This window comes from Lontra canadensis, unplaced genomic scaffold (assembly GCF_010015895.1).
Source record: "Lontra canadensis isolate GAN:19392208 unplaced genomic scaffold, GSC_riverotter_1.0 scaffold6, whole genome shotgun sequence".
NCBI lineage: Eukaryota > Metazoa > Chordata > Mammalia > Carnivora > Mustelidae > Lontra > Lontra canadensis.
Genome location: NW_022631000.1, coordinates 36,114,077 through 36,137,349, shown reverse-complemented (window position 1 = coordinate 36,137,349; position 23,273 = coordinate 36,114,077). Strand labels below are relative to the sequence as shown.

General features: G+C 37.0%; 1 protein-coding gene across 1 annotated transcript in view; it reads right to left on the bottom strand.

Annotated features, from left to right (window-relative positions):
* Positions 1 to 23,273, bottom strand: part of RSRC1 (arginine and serine rich coiled-coil 1) — a 424,559-nt gene that overhangs the window by 398,429 nt on the left and 2,857 nt on the right. Inside the window, exons 3-5 of the mRNA XM_032852003.1 lie at positions 22,293 to 22,472; positions 13,227 to 13,422; positions 12,138 to 12,263 (exon numbers count right to left, since the gene is read on the bottom strand). Coding sequence (XP_032707894.1) covers positions 12,138 to 12,263; positions 13,227 to 13,422; positions 22,293 to 22,472 — 502 coding nt within the window. The remainder of the gene's footprint in view (positions 1 to 12,137; positions 12,264 to 13,226; positions 13,423 to 22,292; positions 22,473 to 23,273) is intronic.

Below are 23,273 nucleotides of genomic sequence, written 5' to 3'. Positions count from 1 at the left end.
TCCCCAACTCTCTAAAAAAAAACAAAAACAAACAGATAACAACAACAACAACACACACACAGTTAAGTTTCTATAATTAGAAGTGTGGTACTAGTGCATAAATGAAAAGCAGGCTGGTGGAATATGCACACTCAAGAAAAAGACCCGAGTACTAACGCAATTTAGTGTATCAATAAAGAGGGGCACCATAAATCACTGGGGCAAAATGGCCCTATTTAAATAAATGGTGATTGGACAACAACCAACTGAAAAAACAATTGATCCATACCTCATTATCACTGACAAGAATAAATCCACACATACGAAAGAAATATATGTAAAAAATGAAATAAACAGGCATGCTGTAAAGATACATCAGTAAATATCTCTTTATCTGGATGGAAGTAAAGAATTTCTCCATATTCTGAATATAAGAAATGAAGGAAAGAAGCATTGAGTGATATATCTGACTGCATAAAAAAGCTTCTGCATGGAGAACAAATAGCATGAACAAACACAAAAGACAACTGAAAAACTAAGAGAAAATATCTGCCATGCGTATTACATCTAAAGGGTTAATCTACTGAGTAAGTAACTTATAAAATTTTAAAAAATTTAAACAATACCAAAAACCCAAAAGATATGAAGAGAAAATTTACTCACAAAAACGATAGAAAAATGGCCCCAAACATATAAAAAGATGTTCAAACTCACTTATGATAAAAAATGAAAACCAAAACTGCATTACAAAACCATTTTTCAGGAGGTTTAGCAAGATGGCAGGGAGAGTAGGAGACCTAAATTTCTTCTGGTACCAAGAATTCAGCTAGATAGTTAGCAAACCATTCTGAACAGCTGTGAACTCAATAGGAAATCAAAGAAAAGAATAGCAACAACTCCATAAACAGAAAAGAGACCACTTTCTGGAAGATAGGAGGTGTGGAGAAGTGAATCCCAGCCAATATACCAGAAAACAGACGGTGGGAGGGGAGTGAGCCTCTATCAACCAGTTCCCACAAGCAATAAAGCAGTAGAGCACAAAATCAGAACTTTTAAAAGTCTGCTCCACTGAGGAACATTGATCCAGTGGCTAAGTGGGGGATGGAACCCTCACTGGCACAGTGTGGTCTCAGGATCCTTGGCCATCACAGAAAGACGGGGTGCCTAAGTGTGGGAGAACTTCTAGGTATCAGAGCAGGGAAGCCAGCTTCAAAGATGAGCCTAGGAGTGGGATTTCAGCTCCAGGTTGCCATAAACCGGGGACGGAGATTGGGAGGCCACCCTTTTCATTCTCATCCTCCAATAAAAGCTACCGAGAGCAAACCCAAGCAGATTAGGTAGCCTCGCCCCTGGCAAGGGAGGTGCAATTATGTCTCTGGCAAAGACATTTGAGAATCACTGTAACGGGACCCTCCCCCAGAAGGTCAGAAAGAATATCGAGCCAAGACCAAGTTTACCCATCAATGAGAACTCCAAAACTCCAGCGCTAGGGGAATACAGCACACAGAATTCATGGCTTTTTCTCAATGATTCTTTGGTCTCTCAAAGTTAATTTTTTAAATGTTCTTTTTTTCTATTTCTTTTTTAAATTTTTTTCTTTCCATTTTCAACCTATATCTTATCAATTACTTTTTAACATTTTTTAAAATTTTCATTGATACAGTCATATTCTATTCGTTCATTGTATTAAAACTTCTTTTTAAGATATATAGATTTTTTTCTTTCTTTAAAATTTTGGGATACAGTTTCCTCTAACTGACCAAAATATGTCCTAAATCTAGTGTATGGCTTTGTTCTATTCACCTGCCTGATTACATTCTGTCCTTTTCTTTTTTCTTTTTTTGAATTTTTCTTCTTACCTTTTTCAACTAACATCATCTCTTATCAATTACTTTTTTTAAAATCTTTTTTAATTTTCGTTTTAAAGCCATATTCCATCACTTCATTGTATTTATCCTTATTTTGGGGTATATATATAAGGTTTTCTTTAAAATTGTAAGAAGCAGTTTCTTCTAAAAGGCCAAGATACACCCAAAATCTAGTGTGTGGCTCTGTTCTATTCACCAGCCTGATCATATTCTTTTTTTTCCTTCTCTCCCACCCCCGTTTTAGGTGTCTTCTGATTTGTTTAGTGTATATTTTTCTGGGGTTGCTGTTACCCTTTTAACATGTTGTTCTCTCAGCCATCTATTTTTCTCTGGACAAAATGACAAAATGGAAAAACTTACCTCAAAAAAAGACAAGAGTACAGACTGCCAGGGACCTAATCAATACAGACATTAGTAGGCTGTTGGAACTAGATTTCAGAATGATGATTATAAAGATGCTAGCTGGTCTTGAAAAAAGCATAAAAGATATTAGAGAATCTCTTTCTGGAGAAATACAATCGAACCAATTCAAAATCAAAAAGGCTATCAATGAGGTGCAATCAAACATAAAGGCTCTAACTGCTAGGATAAATGTGGCAGAAGAGAGAATTAGTGATATAGAAGACCAAATGATAGAGAATAAAGAAGCTGAGAAAGAGATAAACAACTACTGGATCACAGGTGAGAATTCGAGAGATAAGTGATACCATAAGGCAAAACAACATTAGAATAAATGGGATCCCAGAAGAAGAAGAGAGATGGACAGAAGATATATTGGAGCAAATAATAGTGGAGAACATCCCTAATTTGCAGAAGGAAAGAGGCATCAAACTCCAGGAAGAACAGAGAATGCCCTTCAAAATCAATAAAAATAGGTCAATACCCTATCATCTAATAGTAAAAGTTACAAGTCTCAGAAACAGAGAAAATCCAGAAAGCAGCTTGGGAAAAAAGGTCTGCAACCTAAAACGGTAGGAACATTAGATAGGCAGTAGACCTATCCGCAGGGGCCTGGCAGGCCAGAAAGGACTGGCATAATATATTCAGAGCATTAAACGAGAAAAATATGCAGCCAAGAAAACTATATTCAGCTAGGCTGTCATTGAAAATAGAAGGAGAGATAAAAAGCTTCCAAGACAAACAAAAACTGACAGAATTTGTGATCACCAAACCAACCCTACAAGAAATATTGGAACGGCTCCTCTAGGCAAAGAAAGTCTAAAAGTAACATAGACCAGAAAGGAACAGAGACAATATACAGTAATAGTCACCTTACAAGCAATACAATGGCACTAAATTCATATCTTTCAATAGTCACCGTGAATGTAAACAGGCTGAATGTCCCAATCAAAAGACATGGGGTATCAGAATGGATAAAAAAACAAGACCCATCAATATACTGTCTGAAAGAAACTCATATTAGACCCAATGACACCATCAGATTTAAAGTGAGGGGGTGGAAAACCATTTACCATGCTAATAGACACCAACAGAAAGCTGGGGTGCCAATCCTAATCTAAAATTAGATTTTAAACCAAATACTATAAGAGATGAGAAAGGACACTATATTTTACTTAAAGGGTCTATGCAACAAGAAGATCTGACAATTTTATATATCTATATATCTATATATCTTTGTATCTATGTCCCTAACATGTGAGCTGCCAAGTATATAAAGCCAATTAATAACAAAGTCAAAGAAACACATCGACAATAATACACTACTACTAGGGGACATTAATACTCTCCTCACTGAAATGGACAGATTATCTAAGCAAAAGATCAACAAGGAAATGAGGACTTTATATGACACACTGGACCAGATGGACATCACAGATATATTCAGAACATTCCAACCCAAAGCAACAAAATACACATTCTTCTCTAGGGCACATGGAATATTCTCCAGAATAGATCACATCCTGGGTCACAAATCAGGTCTCAACTGGTACCAAACGACTGGGATCACTCTCCGTACATTTTCAGTCCCCAGTGCTTTGGAACTAGAACTCGAGCACAAGAGGAAGGTTGGAACGAACTCAATACATGGAGGCTAAAGAACATCCTACTAAAGAATGAATGGGTCAACCAGGAAATTAAAGAAGAATTTTAAAAATTCATGGGAACAAGTGTTCAAAATCTTTGGGATGCAGCAAAGGCTTTCCTAAGAGAAAAGTATATAGCAATACATGCTCTTCTCAAGAAACAAGAAAGGTCTCAAGTACACAACCTAACCCTATACCTAAAGGACCTGGAGAAAGAACAGCAAAGAAAGCCTGAACCCAGAAGGAGAAAAGAAATAATAAAGATCACAGCAGAAACCAATAAAATAGAAACCAAAGGAACAGTAGAACAGATTGACACAACTAGGAGCTGGTTCGTTGAAAGAATTAATAAGATTGATAAACCCTTGGCCAAACTTATTTAAAAAAGAGAGAGACAGAGTGATAGAAAGGACCCAAATTAATAAAATCATGAATGAAGAGGAGAGATCATAACCAACACCAAAGAAATACAAACAATTATAAGAACATATTATGGGCAACTATACTCCAGCAAATTTGACAATCTGGAAGAAATGGACACATTCCTAGAGATGTATAAACTACAAAATCTGACCCAGGAAGAAACAGAAAACCCGAACAGACCCATAATAGCAAGGAAATTGAACCAGTCATCAAAAATCTCCCAACAAGTAAGAGCCCAGGGCCAGATGGCTTCCCAGGAGAATTCTACCAAACACTGAAAGAAGAATTAATATCTATTTCTAAAACTGTTCCCAAAAATGGAAATGGAAGGAAAACTCTCAAACTCATTTCATGACACCAGCATTACCTTGATCCCAAAACCAGACAAAGAACCCATCAAAAAGGGGAATTACAGACTAATATCCCTGATAAACATGGATACAAAAATTCTCACCAAAATACTAGCCAATAGGATCCAAGAGTACATTAAAAGGATTATTCACCACAACCAAATGGGTTTTATTCCTGGTTGGTTCAACATCCCCAAATCAATGTGATATACTACGTTAATAAAAGAAAGAACTAGAACCATATGATACTCTCAACAGGTGCCAAAAAGTCATTTGACAAAGTACAGCATCCTTTCTTGATTAAAACTCTTCACAGTATAGGGATGAAAGGTACATACCTCAATATCATAAAAGTCATCTATGAAAAACCCAGAGCTGGTATCATTCTCAATGGGGAAAAAGTGACAGCTTTTCCCCTAGGGTCAGGAACACAGGAGGGATGTCCACTATCACCACTGCTGTTCAACACAGTACTAGAAGTCCTAGCCTCAGCAATCAGACAACAACAAAAAAATAAATAAAAGGCATCTGGATCAGCAAAGTAGTAGTCAAACTCTCACTCACTGCAGATGATATGATAATTTTTGTGGAAAACCCAAAAGACACCACACCAAAACTGCTAGAACTCATACACGAATTCAGTAAAGTGGTAGGATATAAAATATATAAAATCAACACATCAGTTGCATTTCTGTACACCAACAAGAAAGAAGAAAGAGAAGAAGAAAGAGAAATTAAGGAGTTGATCCCATTTACAACTGTACCCAAAACCATATAATACCTAGGAATAAATCTAACCAAAGAGGAAAAGAATCTGTACTCACAAAACTATACAACACTTAAGAAAGAAATTGAAGAACACACAAAGAAATGGAAAAATGTTCCATGCTCATGGATTGGAAGAACTAATATTGTGAAAATGTCTATGTTACCTAAAGCAATCTGCACATTTAATGCAATCCTTATCAAAATCCCATCAACTTTTTTCAAAGAAATGGAACAAATAATCCTTAAATTTATATGGAACCAGAAAAGACCCCGAATAGCCAGAGGAATGTTGAAAAAGAAAACCAATGCTGATGACATCACAATTCTGGACTTCAAGCTGTATTACAAAGATGTAATCATCAAGATGGTATGATACTGGCACTAAAAGAGACACACAGATCAATGCAACAGAATAGAGAGCCCAGAAATAGACCCTCAACTCTATGGTCATCTAATATTTGACAAAGCAGGAAAAAATGCCCTATGGAAAAAAGACAGTCTCCTCAAAAACTGTGTTGGGAAAACTGGACAACCACATGCCAAAGAATGAAACTGGACCATTTCCTTATACCACACACAAAAATAGACTCTAAATGGATAAAAGACCTCAATGTGAGACGGGAATCCATCAAAATCCTTGAGGAGAACACAGGCAGCAACCTCTTCAACCTCATATCACAGCAACTTCTTCCTAGACACATCACCAAAGGCAAGAGAAACAACAGCAAAAATGAACTATTGGGACCTCATCAAAATCAAAAACTTTAGCACGGCAAAGGAAACCATCAACAAAACAAAAAAACAACTAACAGAATGGGAGAAGATATTTTCAAGTGACGTATCAGATAAAGGGCTAGTATCCAAGATCTATAAAGAACTTCTCAAAGTCAACACCCAAAGAACAAATAATCCAATCAAGAAATGGTCAGAGGACATGAACAGTCATTTCTGCAAAGACATCCAAATGGTCAAGAGACTCATGAAAAAGTACTCAACATCACTTGGCATCAGGGAAATACAAATCAAAACCATAACTAGATACTATCTCACACCAGTCAGAATGGCTAAAATTAACCAGTCAGGAAACAACTGGTGTTGGCGAGGATGAGGAGAAAGGGGAACCCTCTTACACTGTTGATGGGAATGCAAGCTGGTACAACCACTCTGTAAAACAGTATGGAGTTTCTTCAAGAAGTTGAAAATAGGGCAGCTGGGTGGCTCAGTGTTAAAGCCTCTGCCTTCGGCTCAGGTCATGATCTCAGGGTCCTGGGATCGAGTCCCGCATCGGGCTCTCTGCTCAGCGGGGAGCTTGCCTCCTCCTCCTGTCTCTCTCTGCCTGCCTCTGCCTACTTGTGATCTGTCTGTCAAATAAATTAAAAAAAAAAAAGAAGTTGAAAATAGAGCTACCCTATGACCGAGCAATTGCACTTCTGGGTATTTACCCCAAAGATACAAATGTAGTGACCCAAAGGGGTACATGCTTCCCAGTGTTTATAGCAGCAATGTCCACAATAGCCAAACTATGGAAAGACCCTAGATGTCCATCGACAGATGAACAGATTAAAAAAGATGTTGCATATATGTGCAATGGAATATTATGCAGCCATCAAAAAAAGAGAAAGAAATCTTGCCATGTGCAATAATGTGGATGGAACTAGAGGGTATTATGCTAAGTGAAATAAGTCAATCAGAGAAAGACAATATTATATGATCTCACTGATATGTGGAAGCTGAGAAATATGGCAGAGGATCATAGGGGAAAAGAAGAAAAAAATGAAACAAGACAAAACCAAAGAGGGAGACAAATCATAAGAGACTCTTAATCTCAGGAAATGAACTGAGAGTTGCTGGAGTGGAGAGGGGTGGGAGAGATGAGGTGGCTGGGTGATGGACAGTGGAGAGGGTATGTGTTGTGGTGAGGGCTATGAATTGTGTAAGACTGATGAATCACAGACCTGTAACCCTGAAGCAAAAAACCCTGAAGCAAAGAATACATTATATGTTAATTTAAAATAAAAGAAAAAAATTTTTCACTAGCAGATTAGGAAACATGTAATAGGATAACACATTCTATTGATAAGCCTGTGAGGAAATAGGATACATTACTGATAGGAATTTGGCAAAACTTTAAACATATTTATTTACCTTTTTATCTAGCAATCCTATTTCTAGGAATTTACTGTGAAAAGATACCTCCAGGAATACAAAAATACTCATGTACAAGGTTATCCAATGGCAGCTTTTTAGTAACTACAGAATTTGGAAAGTATCCTTAATGTGCACAGCTAGGAGAGAAACTAAACTAATTAGGATACAGCCACACAATGAGAAACTAAGCAGCCACTAAAAAAAAAAAAAAAAAAACAAAGACAGAGAGAGAGAAAGATTATTCTTAATGGACATGGACTGCTTTCCAAGATATATTAGTAAACAAAAAGAGTGAAGTACAAAAGAATATCTACATTATGCCATGGATATAATGCTGTTTTGTTTAAAAAGAAACAGTGGAAAGCTAAAACACAAATAGGATTAGTTACCTACGCAGTGGTTAGGATTAAAAAGGAGAAAGGGAAGTGCTATTTCTCTGGTATACCTTTTTAGTATAGTACTGTCTGTTGGAACCATATTAATGTTTCACCTACTGAAATAAAGGGAGGAAGGGGGCTCGGCTGCCTCAGTCAGTAGAGCATGTAACTCTTGGTCTCAGGATGGTGAGTTCGAGCCCCATGTTGGGTACAGAGATTAATAAAAATAAATAAATAAACATAACGAAATTAAAAATAAAAAAATAAAGGGGGGACAAATAAAAGTTTTAAATTTAGCAGGACAAAAAAACAATATGAAATACAAACAAAAACAAACAAACCTAACTCTTTGAAGAAACTAACCATAATGAAGTGAAGAAGAGAACTATATACCACCCCCACAGTAAAGATAAAAAGCATTAAAAATTATTGACTCTAGGGGAGCCTGGGTGGCACAGTCAGTTTAGCATCCAACTCTTGGTTTCAGCTCAGGTCATGATCTCAGGGCCCTGAGACTGAGCCCTAAGCCAGGCTCCAGGCTCAGCAGGGAGTCTGCTTGAGATTCTCTCTCTTTCCCTTTGCCCCTCCAGCTTGTGCGTGCACATGTTCTTGCTCTATTTCTCTCTCTAAAAATAAATACATAAATCTTTTTTTTTTTTTAATTATTGACTCTTGTTTGTGTTTGTTTTTTTACAGGGGTATATATCAGCAATTCTGAAACTACCTTCTGTGTACTCTAGAACAAAGAAGTAAGTAAATGTACTATAGATAACAGGAGCAGATTCTTCACTGTTGCAAAAAGAAGCGATATGTGTCACAACGTGAATACTTTGAGAACATAAAAATTATATTAAGATTAAAAAATTATAACCACCTGCTTACTCTATAACTTATCCCTAGAAACTGCAGCAAACTTCACACATTTGACTTCCTTCCTGCCATCTCATAGAACACGCTTTATCTTTCAATTATTTTTTACATACGTAACGTTTTCTGAAGTTTTGACTTAACACGACTGAAATCACTCATTTCTATTAAAAAGCAGAGGTCATTAACAACATAGCTTCAGATTTAGAATCATATAGTATTTTTTTCTTTGAAAAACTCACTACTTTCATCTTCTCTGTTTAAATTATAGCCTTGGTAAACTCAAGGAATGAGTTCAATTTTCTTGTTAAACCAAGATTAAACTCATTTAGTTCTTAAAATATATTTTCCAAAATAATATGTGTATAGGACATGGATAATGTATTTTCTCAAAATTTTAGACTTTTCAGTGACTTCTGATTAGTTACCGTAGTTAAATACCAACGTATTGATGCAAAAGGTGGAGAAGTTGCTGTTTTGAATAAACCTCTGAATTTGTTTTCCAATATACAAAATAAAGGTATTACTGTGCATAGCACCTTAACAGAGTTACAAAACTCAAACTACTAAATGCATATTATGCTAGTTTGTAGTTGACTAGGTATCACTGCCACTCTTTTTAAGGTCTTCTTTGCATTGCAAAGGAAAAGCAATTAACATTTCCAGATTCCCCTTTGGAGACAGTTTTAAGTAGATAATTGGGCAGAAAAACAGCTTCCAGGTGAGTATCCTGAGAAACACTCACTTCGGTGCTACAAACTGAGAGAGCACTTAAAACTTCCAGTGACTGGGGCGCCTGGGTGGCTCAGTGGGTTAAAGCCTCTGCCTTCGGCTCCGGTCATGATCCCAGGGTCCTGGGATTGAGCCCTGCATCGGGCTCTCTGCTCGGCAGGGAGCCTGCTTCCCCTCTCTCTGCCTGCCTCTCTGCCTACTTGTGATCTCTGTCTGTCAAATAAATAAAATAAAAAAATCTTTAAAAAAAATAAATAAATCGGGATGCCTGGGTGGCTCAGTTGGTTAAGCAGCTGCCTTCGGCCCAGGTCATGATCCCAATGTCCTGGGATCCAGTCTCGATTCGGGCTCTTTGCTCAGCAGGGAGCCTGCTTCTCCCTCTGCCTCTGCCTGCCACTCTGTCTGCCTGTTCTCACTCTCTCTGACAAATAAATAAATAAAATCTTTTAAAAAATAAATAAATAAATAAAAATTAAAAACTTCCAGTGGCTTCTGAGCAAACAACCAGCTGCCATGCTTCAAATTAAAATAATCAGTGACAGCGTCCCTAATTCCCTGGAGTCTTCCGGTGGTTACAAAAGTTCCCTCCATTAAAACCCTGATGCTTGGGGCGCCTGGGTGGCTCAGTGGGTTAAAGCCTCTGCCTTTGGCTCAGGTCATGATCTCAGGGTCCTGGGATCGAGCCCCGCATCGGGTTCTCTGCTCAGCAGGGAGCCTGCTTCCCTCTCTCTCTCTCTGCCTGCCTCTCTGCCTACTTGTGATCTCTCTCTCTGTCAAACAAATAAAATCTTAAAAAAAAAAAAACCCTGATGCTTGGAATCAAATTATAAATGACTGATACATGTGACGATATATGGGAGTATATGAGAAAATACTTTATAAACTAAAAAAGGCCATAAAAAGCATGAATTATTATTTTTGTTCCCACTGATGGGAAACTTCAGTTGAAGTTGTTTTCTGATAATCAGCCTCTTTTTAGACAAATCAATACAACCAAAATAAAGCTTTCCTTCTACAAATCAATAAAACAATAAAACATTTTCTTGCTACAAAACCAAACACTCTACCTAACTTCATTTCCCCAATTAAACATTCACTCAAACCAAGGCATGTTTACCAGCAAGGCATTTTGCTAGGTAATAAGAGGATCCCCCAACTTCAAAAATTTACAATATATAAGAAAATCAAAACATAATATTCAAAATATAACTGTTAAAAATCAGGAGCCACATGTGATGGGGGGGTCAAAAAAGGAGGGATTATACTTTACTTGGGAGTGAAAAATCAAGAAAGGATTGAGAAAGAATTAAAGGTTAAATAGAACTAAACATTAAAGCATAGGAAGTTTTCACAAAGTACAGAAACTGTAAGAAAGGGGAAAAAAGAGCATGCTCAAAGAAACAGAGCTAGCAAATCGGGTACGTGAATGGAATAAAAGGCATCTAACTCAAGAGTGGCTTAGCCATGGAGTATGACAAACGACAGGAGGTTGAGGCCAAATAACACAAGGCCAGAAACCTAAACATTTGAACTTCACTGCTATTAACCAACTTCAGATTCACATAGTGATTTATAAAATTTTGTGCCCTAAATAACAAAACCAGGCTGCTAATATACGCCCACAAGTAAAGCCTAATAGTAGTACGAAGAACTAAGCAGACAAAAGAAACTGATCTGCCTAAAATGCTTTCCATCCTAACATTCTTCTGCTCAAAAACCTTCAATAATTTCTGAATGCCTCCTTTTATTGACCATCAATACCATAATCCCCGTCCTACTCAACCAAATTTTCTACCATTGCCCAAATGTACAACTGACTCCAGATAGGCTATTCTCTTTATTACTGATCCTTGAGCACCTCAAAAAGACACAGAGTATTAGTCTGTGTATTAGTATAATAGTCTAGTTGTGTATTAGTCTGTTCCGGCTGTGATAAGAAAATACTGCAGACTGGACAGCTAAAACAACAGAAATTTATCTTTCACAGCTCTGGAGGCTGTAAGTCCAAAACGAAGATGCAAGCTGATGTGATTCCTGGTAAGGGTTGCCGTCTGGGCTGAAAAAATGATAAATATCCACCTTTTCACAGTCTTCAAGTCGCCTTTCCTCTGAGTGCAGACTCATAGAGGTAGAAGTCTCTCCCTTCCTCTTCATATAAGGCCATCAGTCCCAGAGGATTAAAGCTCCACCCTATTACCTCATTTAACCTTAACCTTAAATACCTCCAATAACAACCCTATGTTCAAATATAGTTATATTGGGGGCTAGGACTTCAACATATGAACTTACAGGAGACACAAACTCATCCCAATACACACAGAAGCAAGATCTTGAAAGATTTTACAGCTTCTCCACTTACATTCTTCAAAAATTTCCTCCATCATGTGAAAAAGCCCAGGCCAGTCTACTAGAGGATGAGAAGCCAATGATGATGAGTGACCCCAGAGGAAACTAGCAAAAGAACTACCAGCTGAACTCGGTCAAAATCATAAAATTATGAGAACAGAAGTAACTGTTGCTTTAAATCACTAAGTTTGGAAATAATCTGTTACAAAGCCATAAATATCTGATATGACATACCTTCTTGTTCTGCTTTTTGACCTAGATCTCTGAACTCTATAGGATTTCCCTCGACCCCTTGAACGACTTCGACTTCGTTTTCTTCTAGAGCCATAAGAAGAGCTACTGCTTGATCGATGCCTGCGTCTGAAATAAAATATAATCAAGTGTCATTTGTATAAAAAAGTGTTTATGGGAACCTGGGTGGCTCAGTCGGTTAAGCATCTGCCTTCAGCTAAGGTCATGATCTCAGGGTCCTGGGATCAAGGCCCACATTGGGCTCCCTGCTCAAAAGGGAGTCTGCTTCTCCCTCTGCCCCTCACCCTGCTCGTGTTCTCTCTCTCTCTCACTCTCTTTCTCAAACAAATAAATGAAATTTAAAAAAAAAAAAATTTTACAGGCATTAAAGAGAAATCATCTAGATTCTAAAGAATCACCTCATTTTTACTATTTCTCAATCCTTCCTAGAAGCAAATAGAGAAAAAATGTTATTCTTCTTGAAGAGTCAGATGACTGATTCATAATTTAGTGACTGGATCAGCTACCAATTAAAACATTAGGGGTGCTCAGTGGATACAATCCTCCAAATATTATCAGATAATATGTTATGAGAACTATACTAGTTAACATCTACAAAGAATGGCAAAGGAAGAAGACACTAGACATATGAACTGGGCCTCACAAAAAGGAAAACCTTTGGAGGAGGGACGTGTTGGACCAAATGGGTTAAGGAGAAAGGGAAATATAGGCCTCCAGTAATGAAATGAGTAAAGCATAGGAATAAAAAGCAGAGCATAAGGAATAAAGTCAATGATACCGTAATGGCGATGTAATGGGACAGATGGGAGCTACACCTGTGAACATAGCATAATTTATAAATTTGTCAAATCACTAAAATATAAACCTGAAATTAATACAACATACTCAAATAAAAAAGTAAATATAAAAAACAAAAACAAAAAAAATCTTTTAGGTTGGGACTTAACCCTCATAAATATATAACTACTAAAAGAAAAAATGTTTCACCCAGAAAAATTAAAAGTATGAAAACATATGAACTTTAAAGAATGTTATTCTCATTACTACACAAAAGAAAATTATGAAAATCACCTTCTATCATATGAATGAGAACGAGGCTGAAGATCTCTGGACCAAGATCTTGACTTTGACCTTGATTTCCTTCCACCTTTCTTTCGGCTGTATGTTCTACTATCTGAAGAACTACTTGAAGATGACCGTCTACGGTGTTTCTTTTTTCTCTTGCTTCTGCTTTCTTCTTCAGTATCTGAAGACCGGCGTCCCATTTCTAAGTTCAAATTCAAAGAAAAGTAGTTCTAGCACAATGGCACAATGGATGAAATTTAACATAATAATTATTGTAGAACTTTGTAAAAATTTAAAGGGTCTCATTTAAAGTAAAACTTTAAATGTACTTGGCTTATTGACAAGACATGAGAAATTGCTCTAGTACAGTCTTTGAGGATTATCAATTAACAGTTTTTAAAATTCATGAACTATTTAAATGTATCCATAACTTTTTCTTTTTTTTTTTTAAAGATTTTATTTATTTATTTTTTGATAGAGAAAGATCACAAGTAGGCAAAGAGGCAGGCAGAGAGAGAGGAGGAAGCAGGCTCCCTGCTGAGCAGAGAGCCCGATGCAGGACTCAATCCCAGGACCCTGAGATCATGACCTGAGCCGAAGGCAGAGGCTTTAACCCACTGAGCCACCCAGGCGCCCACTTTTTCAAATGTCTCTCAAAAGAGTCAATCCTGAGAACAGCTCATTATAATTTTCTTTTATTTTAAGTTGCACTTATCATTAATTATATAATACTTGGTTTAGGGATTACTTGGTTTAGGGATCAACCACTAATCCTTCATTTCCACATTCCTTAAATATAAAAAGTATTTTACTATCTTTTAGAGTTACATTTTTCTAACTAAAAGTTCTAAATTTTAAATGGATAAAACCTCATTAGTCATCAACAAAGTGCAAACTGAAACAATGCACTATCACCATTTCACTAGTGAAATCTGAGGGAGGGAGGAAATGTTCACTGCACTACTAAAGTTGGGGACACCTGGGTGGCTCAGTCAGTAAAGCATCTGCCTTTGGCTCAGGTCATGATCTCAGGGTCCTGGGATCCAGCTCTGTATTGGGCTCCCTGCCCAGTGGGGAGCCTGCTTCTCTCTTTTCCACTCTCCCTACTTGTGCTCTATCAAATAAATAAATAAAATCTTTAAAAAAATAATAAAGTACTAAAGTTGATGAGGTTATTGTAAAGTCAGTCAATTCAGCACACTGCTCGTTCCTATATAAAGTGATGGTATAATCCTTCCAGAAAGCAACTGAGCAATTTAGAGAGTCCTAAAAATGTTGATTTTTTTTTTTGACAAAGCAATCCTACTTCTAAGAATTTATCTGCAAAGTTTTTCTCAAAAGGAAACTATATTCATTATAACATTATTAAAACCATATCTATAGAGACTACAATTTACAAAAATATGCACCTATGAGAGGCGCCTGGGTGGCTCAGTCAGTTAAGTGTCTAACTCTTGATTTCAGCTCAGGTCACGATCTCAGGGTTGTGAGATCAAGTCCTACGTCAGGCTCTGTACTGGGTGTGGAGCCTGCTTAAGATCCTCTCTTTCACTCTCTCTCCGCTCCTCCTCCATATATATGTATGTATATACACACACATATATATACACATACACACATATATATGTGTACATATGAGTAACAGCAAAATTGAAAATAACTGGTAATTTTTTTTTTAATTTTATTTATTGGAGAGAGAGACTGAGAACACAAGTGGAAGGGAAGAGCAGAGGGATAGGGAGAAGCAGAGGGAGAAGCAGACCCCCCACTAAACAGGGAGCCTGATGCAGAGCAATTCCAGGACCCTGGATCATAACCCAAGCCGAAGGCAGACTATTAACCTGAGCCACTAACTCTCAACCAACTGCCCCCAAACTAATTAATAATACTGAAGTGATAAAACTGGGTAATTATTTTATTTTACACTATTTTCTATATGGCTATGGTAATGCTTGTATATTTAGTATACAAAAGGAAAAAAAACTACAGAAAAAGAACTTAAGGTTTTTATACCTAAGAATTAACTTAGTTGATAAGAAGCTTACTTATCTTACTTTAAAGTTAGCCTTTATAAAGAGTCTCATATGCAATCTCACTTATTTTACCAAAATAGTTATTAGCTATCTTTCAATATCACATAAAAGCAAGATCCATCGTATGTAATGGTTATGATAAACCGTTAATGGATCAGATAAATAAAAATCTTATGTTTCCCTTTAATATTTATTCAAAATAAATTAATATCATTACTATAAACAAAGCAATATGTTAAATTACATCTTTGTTTTCAGAACGGTCAGATGAGGCATCCCCTCCCTAACTCTAATACAACACCACTTGAAAATTGCTGTCAGGACGAATCCAAAATTCTAAGTTATTTACCTAGAACCAGAATTAGACTTTAAATATAGTTATGAACCTCTAAGATGTTCACAGTTCTAACATTTTACAGTTAACAAAATATTGGAAAGACTTGGTTTTGAAACTTTCAATAAATCACTAGTGTATCTAAATCAGCTTCCTCACTGAAAAATGACATTGCACTAGTTAAAAGATCACCATGACCCTTTCCAGCTTCAAAATTCTGTGATTATGAAATTATACATATATAGATAATATAAATGTACATATATATATTTAAATATTTACACATATATATAACATCTGTATATTTCCATTAAAGAATGTGTACATAACTGAGTTATAACAATCACCTAAGTTTTTCTATTTCCTGGCTTTTCCTTCCTTTCTTATTTTCATCTTTAGACAGTTATGAATTTTCTTTACCCATAAATAAACACTTAAATGAGTTTTTATTATAATCTTCTTATCTGGTTAAAAAATACTAAAATGAGTGTGAAAGGATAAAAAAGTGTAAATTCACAAGAATTAAGAGACTAAAAGAGAAAACAACAGGAACAGTAGACAAGATATGTCAATAAATTTTCAGCAAATGAAAACCAGATGGAGGATCTAGAGCTAAGAAAGCTGAAATCACACAACTGCAGAGAATTGCAACAAGAGAAAAGCCAATTCACCCAGCAAAAATCAGAAAGGCTCAGGAATTTACCACAGCCAGCACAACAGGTCAAGACTAAAACACAGAGGAATTGAAAATCTGTAAAAGAAGTAATTGCCCAGGCCCCTTCCCTGACCCAAACCAGACAAGTGACTACTCCTCCCCAAACACAGCAGGAAAGGTGGGTTTTGTTTTTTTTTTTTTTTTTTAGGAAAATAATGAAACAATAAGCATAGGTCCAGACACACAGTAAAAGAGGGCAGAAAGATGCTAAACTAAAAGTTAAAGGAAAGTGAAAGTCTTCAATCTAATGGGAAATACTGCAGCACTCATGTGCTTGGATCCAAGAATTCTGGAAAAGGATTCTTTGCAAAAACTGAATAGTCAAAAAAGGTATATAAATATTTGAAGCTCTCCCACCGGGAAAAAAGGCCAGGCTCTTATCCAATCACCCTATCACCAAGCCCACCAGTTACCAAACCCAAACCTTAAACACAGTAAACTTTTCTCCTAAACTTTTTAAACTTTTTAGCAATTATACAATGAAAGGTAACCAGTCACGTGATGAAAGCCTTTATCCTAAGAGACAGAAACCAAAACAGAAAGAAAAAAAGCAACTTGTAGTAAACAAGAGACATGCAAAAAAAAATTACTGTTAATATCCCCAGAAACACATGAGAAGATGATCCAGCAAACAAGAATAGGAGGAATACTCAAAGAACAGGAAAGCCTTAAATATAAGCAAATTATAATCTGTAATAAAAAAAATATAATAGGGTTAGAACATAAGGTCAAAGGACTCACAGAAAGGAGAAAGAAAAAGACAAAAAACAGGAGGTAAAAGAAGATCAATCTAGAAAACCCAATATCCAGTCAATATGCATTTCATATAAAAAGAATGCAGAATGGAGATACAGAAAAACACCCAAAGAATAATTCAAAAGAATTTCCAGAATTGAAAGATACAAACTGCTTTAAATCCCCAGAACAATGAAGTAATAAAAGATTTATACCAGGGGCACCTGGGTGGCTTAGTCAGTTAAGTGGCCACTTTTGGTTTCAGCTCAGGGTCTCAGGGTCTCAAGGTTCTGGGACTGAGGTCCCCTCCCCACCTCAAGCTCCATACTCAGTGGGGAGTTTGCTTGAGGATTCTTTCTCCCCCTGCCCTTCCCCTAGCTCATGCGCAAGCTCTCTCTCTAAAATAAGTAAATCTTAAAAAAAAAAAGGCATATACCACACATAGCTCAGAAAAATACAGACAACAGCCATATACAGAGCCTAGAAACTTCTTAAGAGAAAAAAATGGTGTAAAGCAACACAAAAAACAAAAAAGACTTGCCTTCACATATCTAAGTGAAAATGACTTTCAACCTCTCTATATTCAGCCCAATCAATGATCTAATAAGAGATCAGAATAAAGACACTTTCAAATATGCAGTCTCAAAATTATACCTTGCATTCACCCTTTCTTAGGAAACTACCAGAGGATGTACTCCACCAAAAGTAGATCGTAAACCAAAAAGATGATCCAGATCCAGAAAATCTAACACTAGAGATAGGTATAAAGTCTCAGGATGATATTGGGCTTAGGTATAAGAGATACATCAGAGAACAAGAAACAAAAATCCTTGCCCTCTAGCTTATGCTTGAAATGGAACAGCAATTCTCAAAATGGGGTCTGTAGGTCCCTGAGGGTCCTTAAAAACCTTTCAGAGGTCCAAGAGGTCAAAACTATTTTCACTATAATACTGAAACATGATTTATCTTTTTCACTGAGTTGACTTTTGTACTGATGATGTAAATAAAACTAATAATGGGCAAAACTGCTGGTGCCTTAACAGGAATCAAGGAAATGGCACCAAACTGTACTGTATGACCACTGTAGTGGTCATTATATTCTTCACTGCAACACACAGTTTAAAAGAAATTTTTTAAGACAGTTTCACTTAATAATGTCCTAGATAGAACAGTAAAAATCATTAACTTCATAAATGTAAACCTTGAACACACATCTTTTTAATATTCCATATGATGAAATGGGAACTACACTTACCCACTGCTGCATATTAAAGAATAATGGTTATTTTGAGAAAAAGTGTTAATACAAACAAATTTCAAATTGAACAAGCTTTTATCATGACACTATTTCTAAAGAACTAACTATGACTATTCAGATTTGGGTATTAGGCAGACATTTGCCCAAAAAACCAATGAAGAGACTTTTTCATTTCAAGGAAAGCTGACATTATTTGTTACCCATGATAAAATCTGAGCTCTTAAGCAAAAATTAGAACTTAGGATAACTTGTATCTACCATCATGAAAGTGACAGCTTCCCACTCAGTACTTGACGATTTCGGTGTTGAGATCAGTGGTGATATTCAAACATGTGAATTTTTTAAATTACATAATAAAGACTCAAAATTCAGAAGGTATGCGTAATTCAGTGAACCACTATTCTCCCATAGGACAGTTCAGGATCTCACAGAATCATACCTAAGTAAAAAAAATCCACTCACAGTGTAAGACAAACCCATAGATTTTAATGTGATAGACTACAAAGTCACTGACATGTTTTCAAAAACCAGACTGCAACTAACCTTTAAGAAACTACTACTTGTCATGTTTTAGTGTAGCATCAAAGAAGTAATTATCAGCAAAGGTTATTAAAATACTTTTTTCCAATACCATATCTTTGTGAACCCAGATTTTCTTTATACATTTCAATCAAAACAACTCATCAGGGGTGCCTGGGTGGCTCAGTGGGTTAAGCCTCTGCCTTCGGCTCAGGTCATGATCTCAGGGTCCTGGGATGGAGCCCCGCATCGGGCTCCCTGCTCAGCAGGGAGCCTGCTTCCCCCTCTCTCTCTGCCTGCCTCTCTGCCTACTTGTGATCTCTGTCTGTCAAATAAATAAATAAAATCTTTAAAAAAAAAAAAAAAACTCATCACAATGGAACGCAGGAGCAGATATAAGAATCCAATTATCTTCTATTAAGCCAGATATTAGAGGGTTGCAAAAGTGGAAAATAATGTCACTTTTCTCACTAAGTGTGTTCTGGAAAACATAGTTATTTTTCATATAAATGTCTTATTTATGTTACCATGTAATGGGCTTATTATTATTTTTAAGTGGATTAATAAATATTCAAAATTTGCTCATGTAATTGCTAGTAAGGCAGTATTTACAGATATAGCCCATATAGTTAAAAGTTCTTGGAGTCCACGATAATTTCTAAAAGTGTAAAGGAATCCTAAAACTAGAAAGTTTGAGAACCATTGCTCTAAGGTATCTACAGTTATTTCCATTCTCCTTTCTTGTCCAGCTTATTAAGTGCCCATAAAAAGCATAAAGAAGTAGAAAAAAAAAAAGGACACAGATTTAATTACATAACTTATTGTTGACTGGAAAAAAATAGAGAATAGAAGGTGGGTATACATTTTCCTTTGTTTTAATTTCAAACAACATAATTCACTCATAATAGAAGAATAATTACATTTAACCCAGAAAAGTTAATAGTAGATATAAAGCCTTTCCTTACAGACACACTAAATAAAAAGTTTAAAAACCATGTCACCAAACTATAAATACATTTTTAAGTAACATATTTACACTTCAGAAAAATTACTCTGCAGTATAATCAATCCTCAAGAGACTGCAGAAGCCCCTACACTTATTATAGTTAACTTCAAATATTTATTCAGAAAACTGAATGAGAGCAAATGAGAGATAGATCCAAAAATTGTCTTCTCCATCAATGACGGGTACTGAATTCCTACTCACCACCTAGATATATACTCACTTCTGGATTTCCATAATATCATTGGCATATAACTGAATATACTTGCTCATTCAAGTCAAGGTCGTCAATTTATATTACACAATCCTAGTAAGAAAGAACTCCTTATAATTAACTCCACTGTATGGTACAGTACATGAAAAGACACATTAATAACTCTTTCTGATAAGGGCAATAATGAACTGAGCAGAGATTTTTAGGAGCCCCACAAGCTAACAATTTTTCAATCTACCTGTAAACAGAAAACGCAACTATAGGAATGAACTCCTACTGCTCTTGGTTTTCTGTCCCTCTTCTGTCTTCTAGTACTTCCTGGTTACAGTCTCCTGGTTGCAAACTTCCCCCAAATACTCCCACTACCAAATTGAAACCAGGAGAGGTAATGACTGCAGCAGGACATCTATTTACAAAAACATCCCACTGAAAAGTTTAAGTGACTTAGTGAAGACATGAAGCCAAGATGTGATCATTCAAAAGAAAGCTCAAAGGTATACACAAGTAGTTCCTTTGTCTAGTTATTAATAAAGGTACACGAAGCAGTTAGCCTTTTTCAGAAAACAGGTAGAGGGAAAAAAGATTCCTAGAAAACATGACAGTTTATAATTATTTCTCTACTACTCATCCATTAGTATATCAAACTATATTCTTTTTAATCTTGGACACATGGCTTAAAAAAAAAAAAAAAGACAGTCATGTCAATGGGAAATCTACCTCAAAAAGGTAAAGTAAAAATGGGACTAATAGCATTTTAGCATAGGAAGAAATCCACAAACAAGTACAAAGACATGCAAACGCAGTAAAAGAACTGTGGTAAAATTCTAATTTAAGATAACACAGCAAAATTCAAAAAAGAATTGTCAAAAACACACCTCCTATCATAACTAAAAATTTGTAAACTAGCATCTTTTTTTAAAAAGCATTATCAGTCCTAAGAATTTCTCCCCAATGGTTTGAAAATGAAAGCAGAAAATTTATCTATACATCTACTGTAACAAAATAATTACAGAAGTTTTCCAACTCTTAACACAACTTTTTGCTAAGACTGGTGGAACTGGTAAGGCCAATTAATACATACCAGCTGCCTTTAATTTTTTTTTCTATTTCAAACATTTTTAGCTCTCTTAATGAAGACCCTAACAGTAGTGAAGTGTTACCACTTAGCAGGAAATATCCTTTGCTTGTAAAGAAAGTGAGTACTTATAGACTCTAAAGCTAGACAGGATACACAGTTCCCCACAAGGTCGCATCTGCCATATCTGTCCAAATCCTTAAACCTGAGAATTCTGCATATTCCCCTCACTTAGAGCTTTTATGTCTAGATGAATGCTGGAATACTTTTTTGTAACAGAAAAAAATGTTTGATTTATGTAAATACCTAGTATCTACTTAGTTGAAACTCTAATAGTTTGGTGCTAATTCTGAAAACGCAATTAACAACAAAAAATTTAGGCTTCCAGTGTACATTTAAATATGTATAACCTCTAAGATAGAAGTTATGTTAAGGCTGATCTAAAATCATGCGTCCGCAACATGTCTAAGTAGTGCATTATAACCTCTCACCAAAGTGAACAGTTTAAGGGTAGCCAGGTGCTCCTAAGGAAGCCCATAAAGGTGGTCATATGACCACAAGGCCAAAAATTCTGAGGTCAAGGAAATTGAAGGTTTAAAGCGAGTATATTTATATGTGAAGGAAGTTAAGTCTGTCTCACCCAGCGCGGAAGGGGGATAGGGAGGGAAAGAGGTGGATCTCAAGTACCGACAGCAGAGTGAGTGGGGTAGAGTGCACCAGGTTGCAGCCTCCCTCTTGCTCCATCCTACTATAGCTAGTGACGAAGCACCAACACACTGCAAGATGAGCACAGAAACCCAAAAGCAGTAATGGAGGACCAGGGACTGGGGGTGCAGATGGAGGTGTGGTCTAGGTATGAAGAGAATTTAGAGCTGGTTAACTCCTCCTCACTACCACCAGACTGAAGGCCTGGCTTGAGGCCTGCGACCGCACAGTACCCCACAGGTACCCACCACCCAAAGGCCCCAGCTTGGACTTGAAGGGTCAGAAAGCGCCAGGTACCGGGCGCATGCGTACTGCGCCGCTCCGCACGCCTCGCGGCCGCCACCCACCACCCCCGCCACCCCCACTCCACGTTGCCTTCCCCGCGGACTGCGCCAGGCCCCGCGCTGCTTCTCGCCGGAGCAGGGCCTCGGAACCTTGCGCCCGCAGCCGCCGCCTCCCAGGTTCCAGATGCGGCCATCACCTGGGTCCCGGCCTTTGGCTTCACGCCTCCTGTTGACTTGCAAGCGCCACAGACCAAAAAACCTTCCTTCAAATCTGGGCGCCGCTGCGATCCTCCGAACTTGGTTCAGTTTAAGCTCACCGCCTTCCTGGTTCCAGCGCCAGGCAGCCTCAGCCGAGCTTCCGAGTGCATCGATAGAGACTGCCAGGAGTTAGAGGAGTGCCGAGGGAGTAGATCGTCACGCCGCCAATTTTTTGTTTGGTGTTGGTTTTGCGTTCTTGCTTATTTGATTTTTTTTGTTCCCAAAAAGCAATAAAGGTGAAGACTGAAACGTGTTATTGCCTTAGTAACCGTCGCTATCGTCTTAGATAATCAGTAAACAAATCTGCATCGTAGGAAGTTATGTTTAAGACACCACACGTAGCAAAATTAGTTATCTCACTCTGGGGGAGGAGGAAACTAGCCCAACGATAATAAATCATGGGAGTGTGTCTGTATAGAGTCGTGTGTGATTAAACTCTAATGATTTATTTGCAAAAATACATTAAAATCGGTGTTTCTTCTACCCTGAAGGTGAAGGCATTCACAGGTTGGGTGCAAATTAGTTTCCCACATTAAAGTTAACGGGTTGGTGGAGGAATGGGAGAAGGCTGCCTGAGGCAGGGAGCCGAGGTTTCTTCTGAAAGAGAAATTAAATGTATAGATTTTGTTGTTGTTGTTTAAACCAATAGAAATTACAGCGATTCAGCATTTTCTGTAACTCATACTACATTATTTATCTGTAAGAAACCTAAAGGAGGTGAATAAACCCTTGGCCTTGGTTTGGGTCGACTGCAAGAACCAACTCGTCACAACAACTGATAGATATCCAGGCTAGAGTTTTCCGCTGACGGTTTGAGAGGATGAAAATCACCTCCACAAATATATTGCTCATAAATGACTTTACCTTAAATAACTAGTTTTGAAGGACCGTTTTAAAACTTAACTACTACACTACATGTT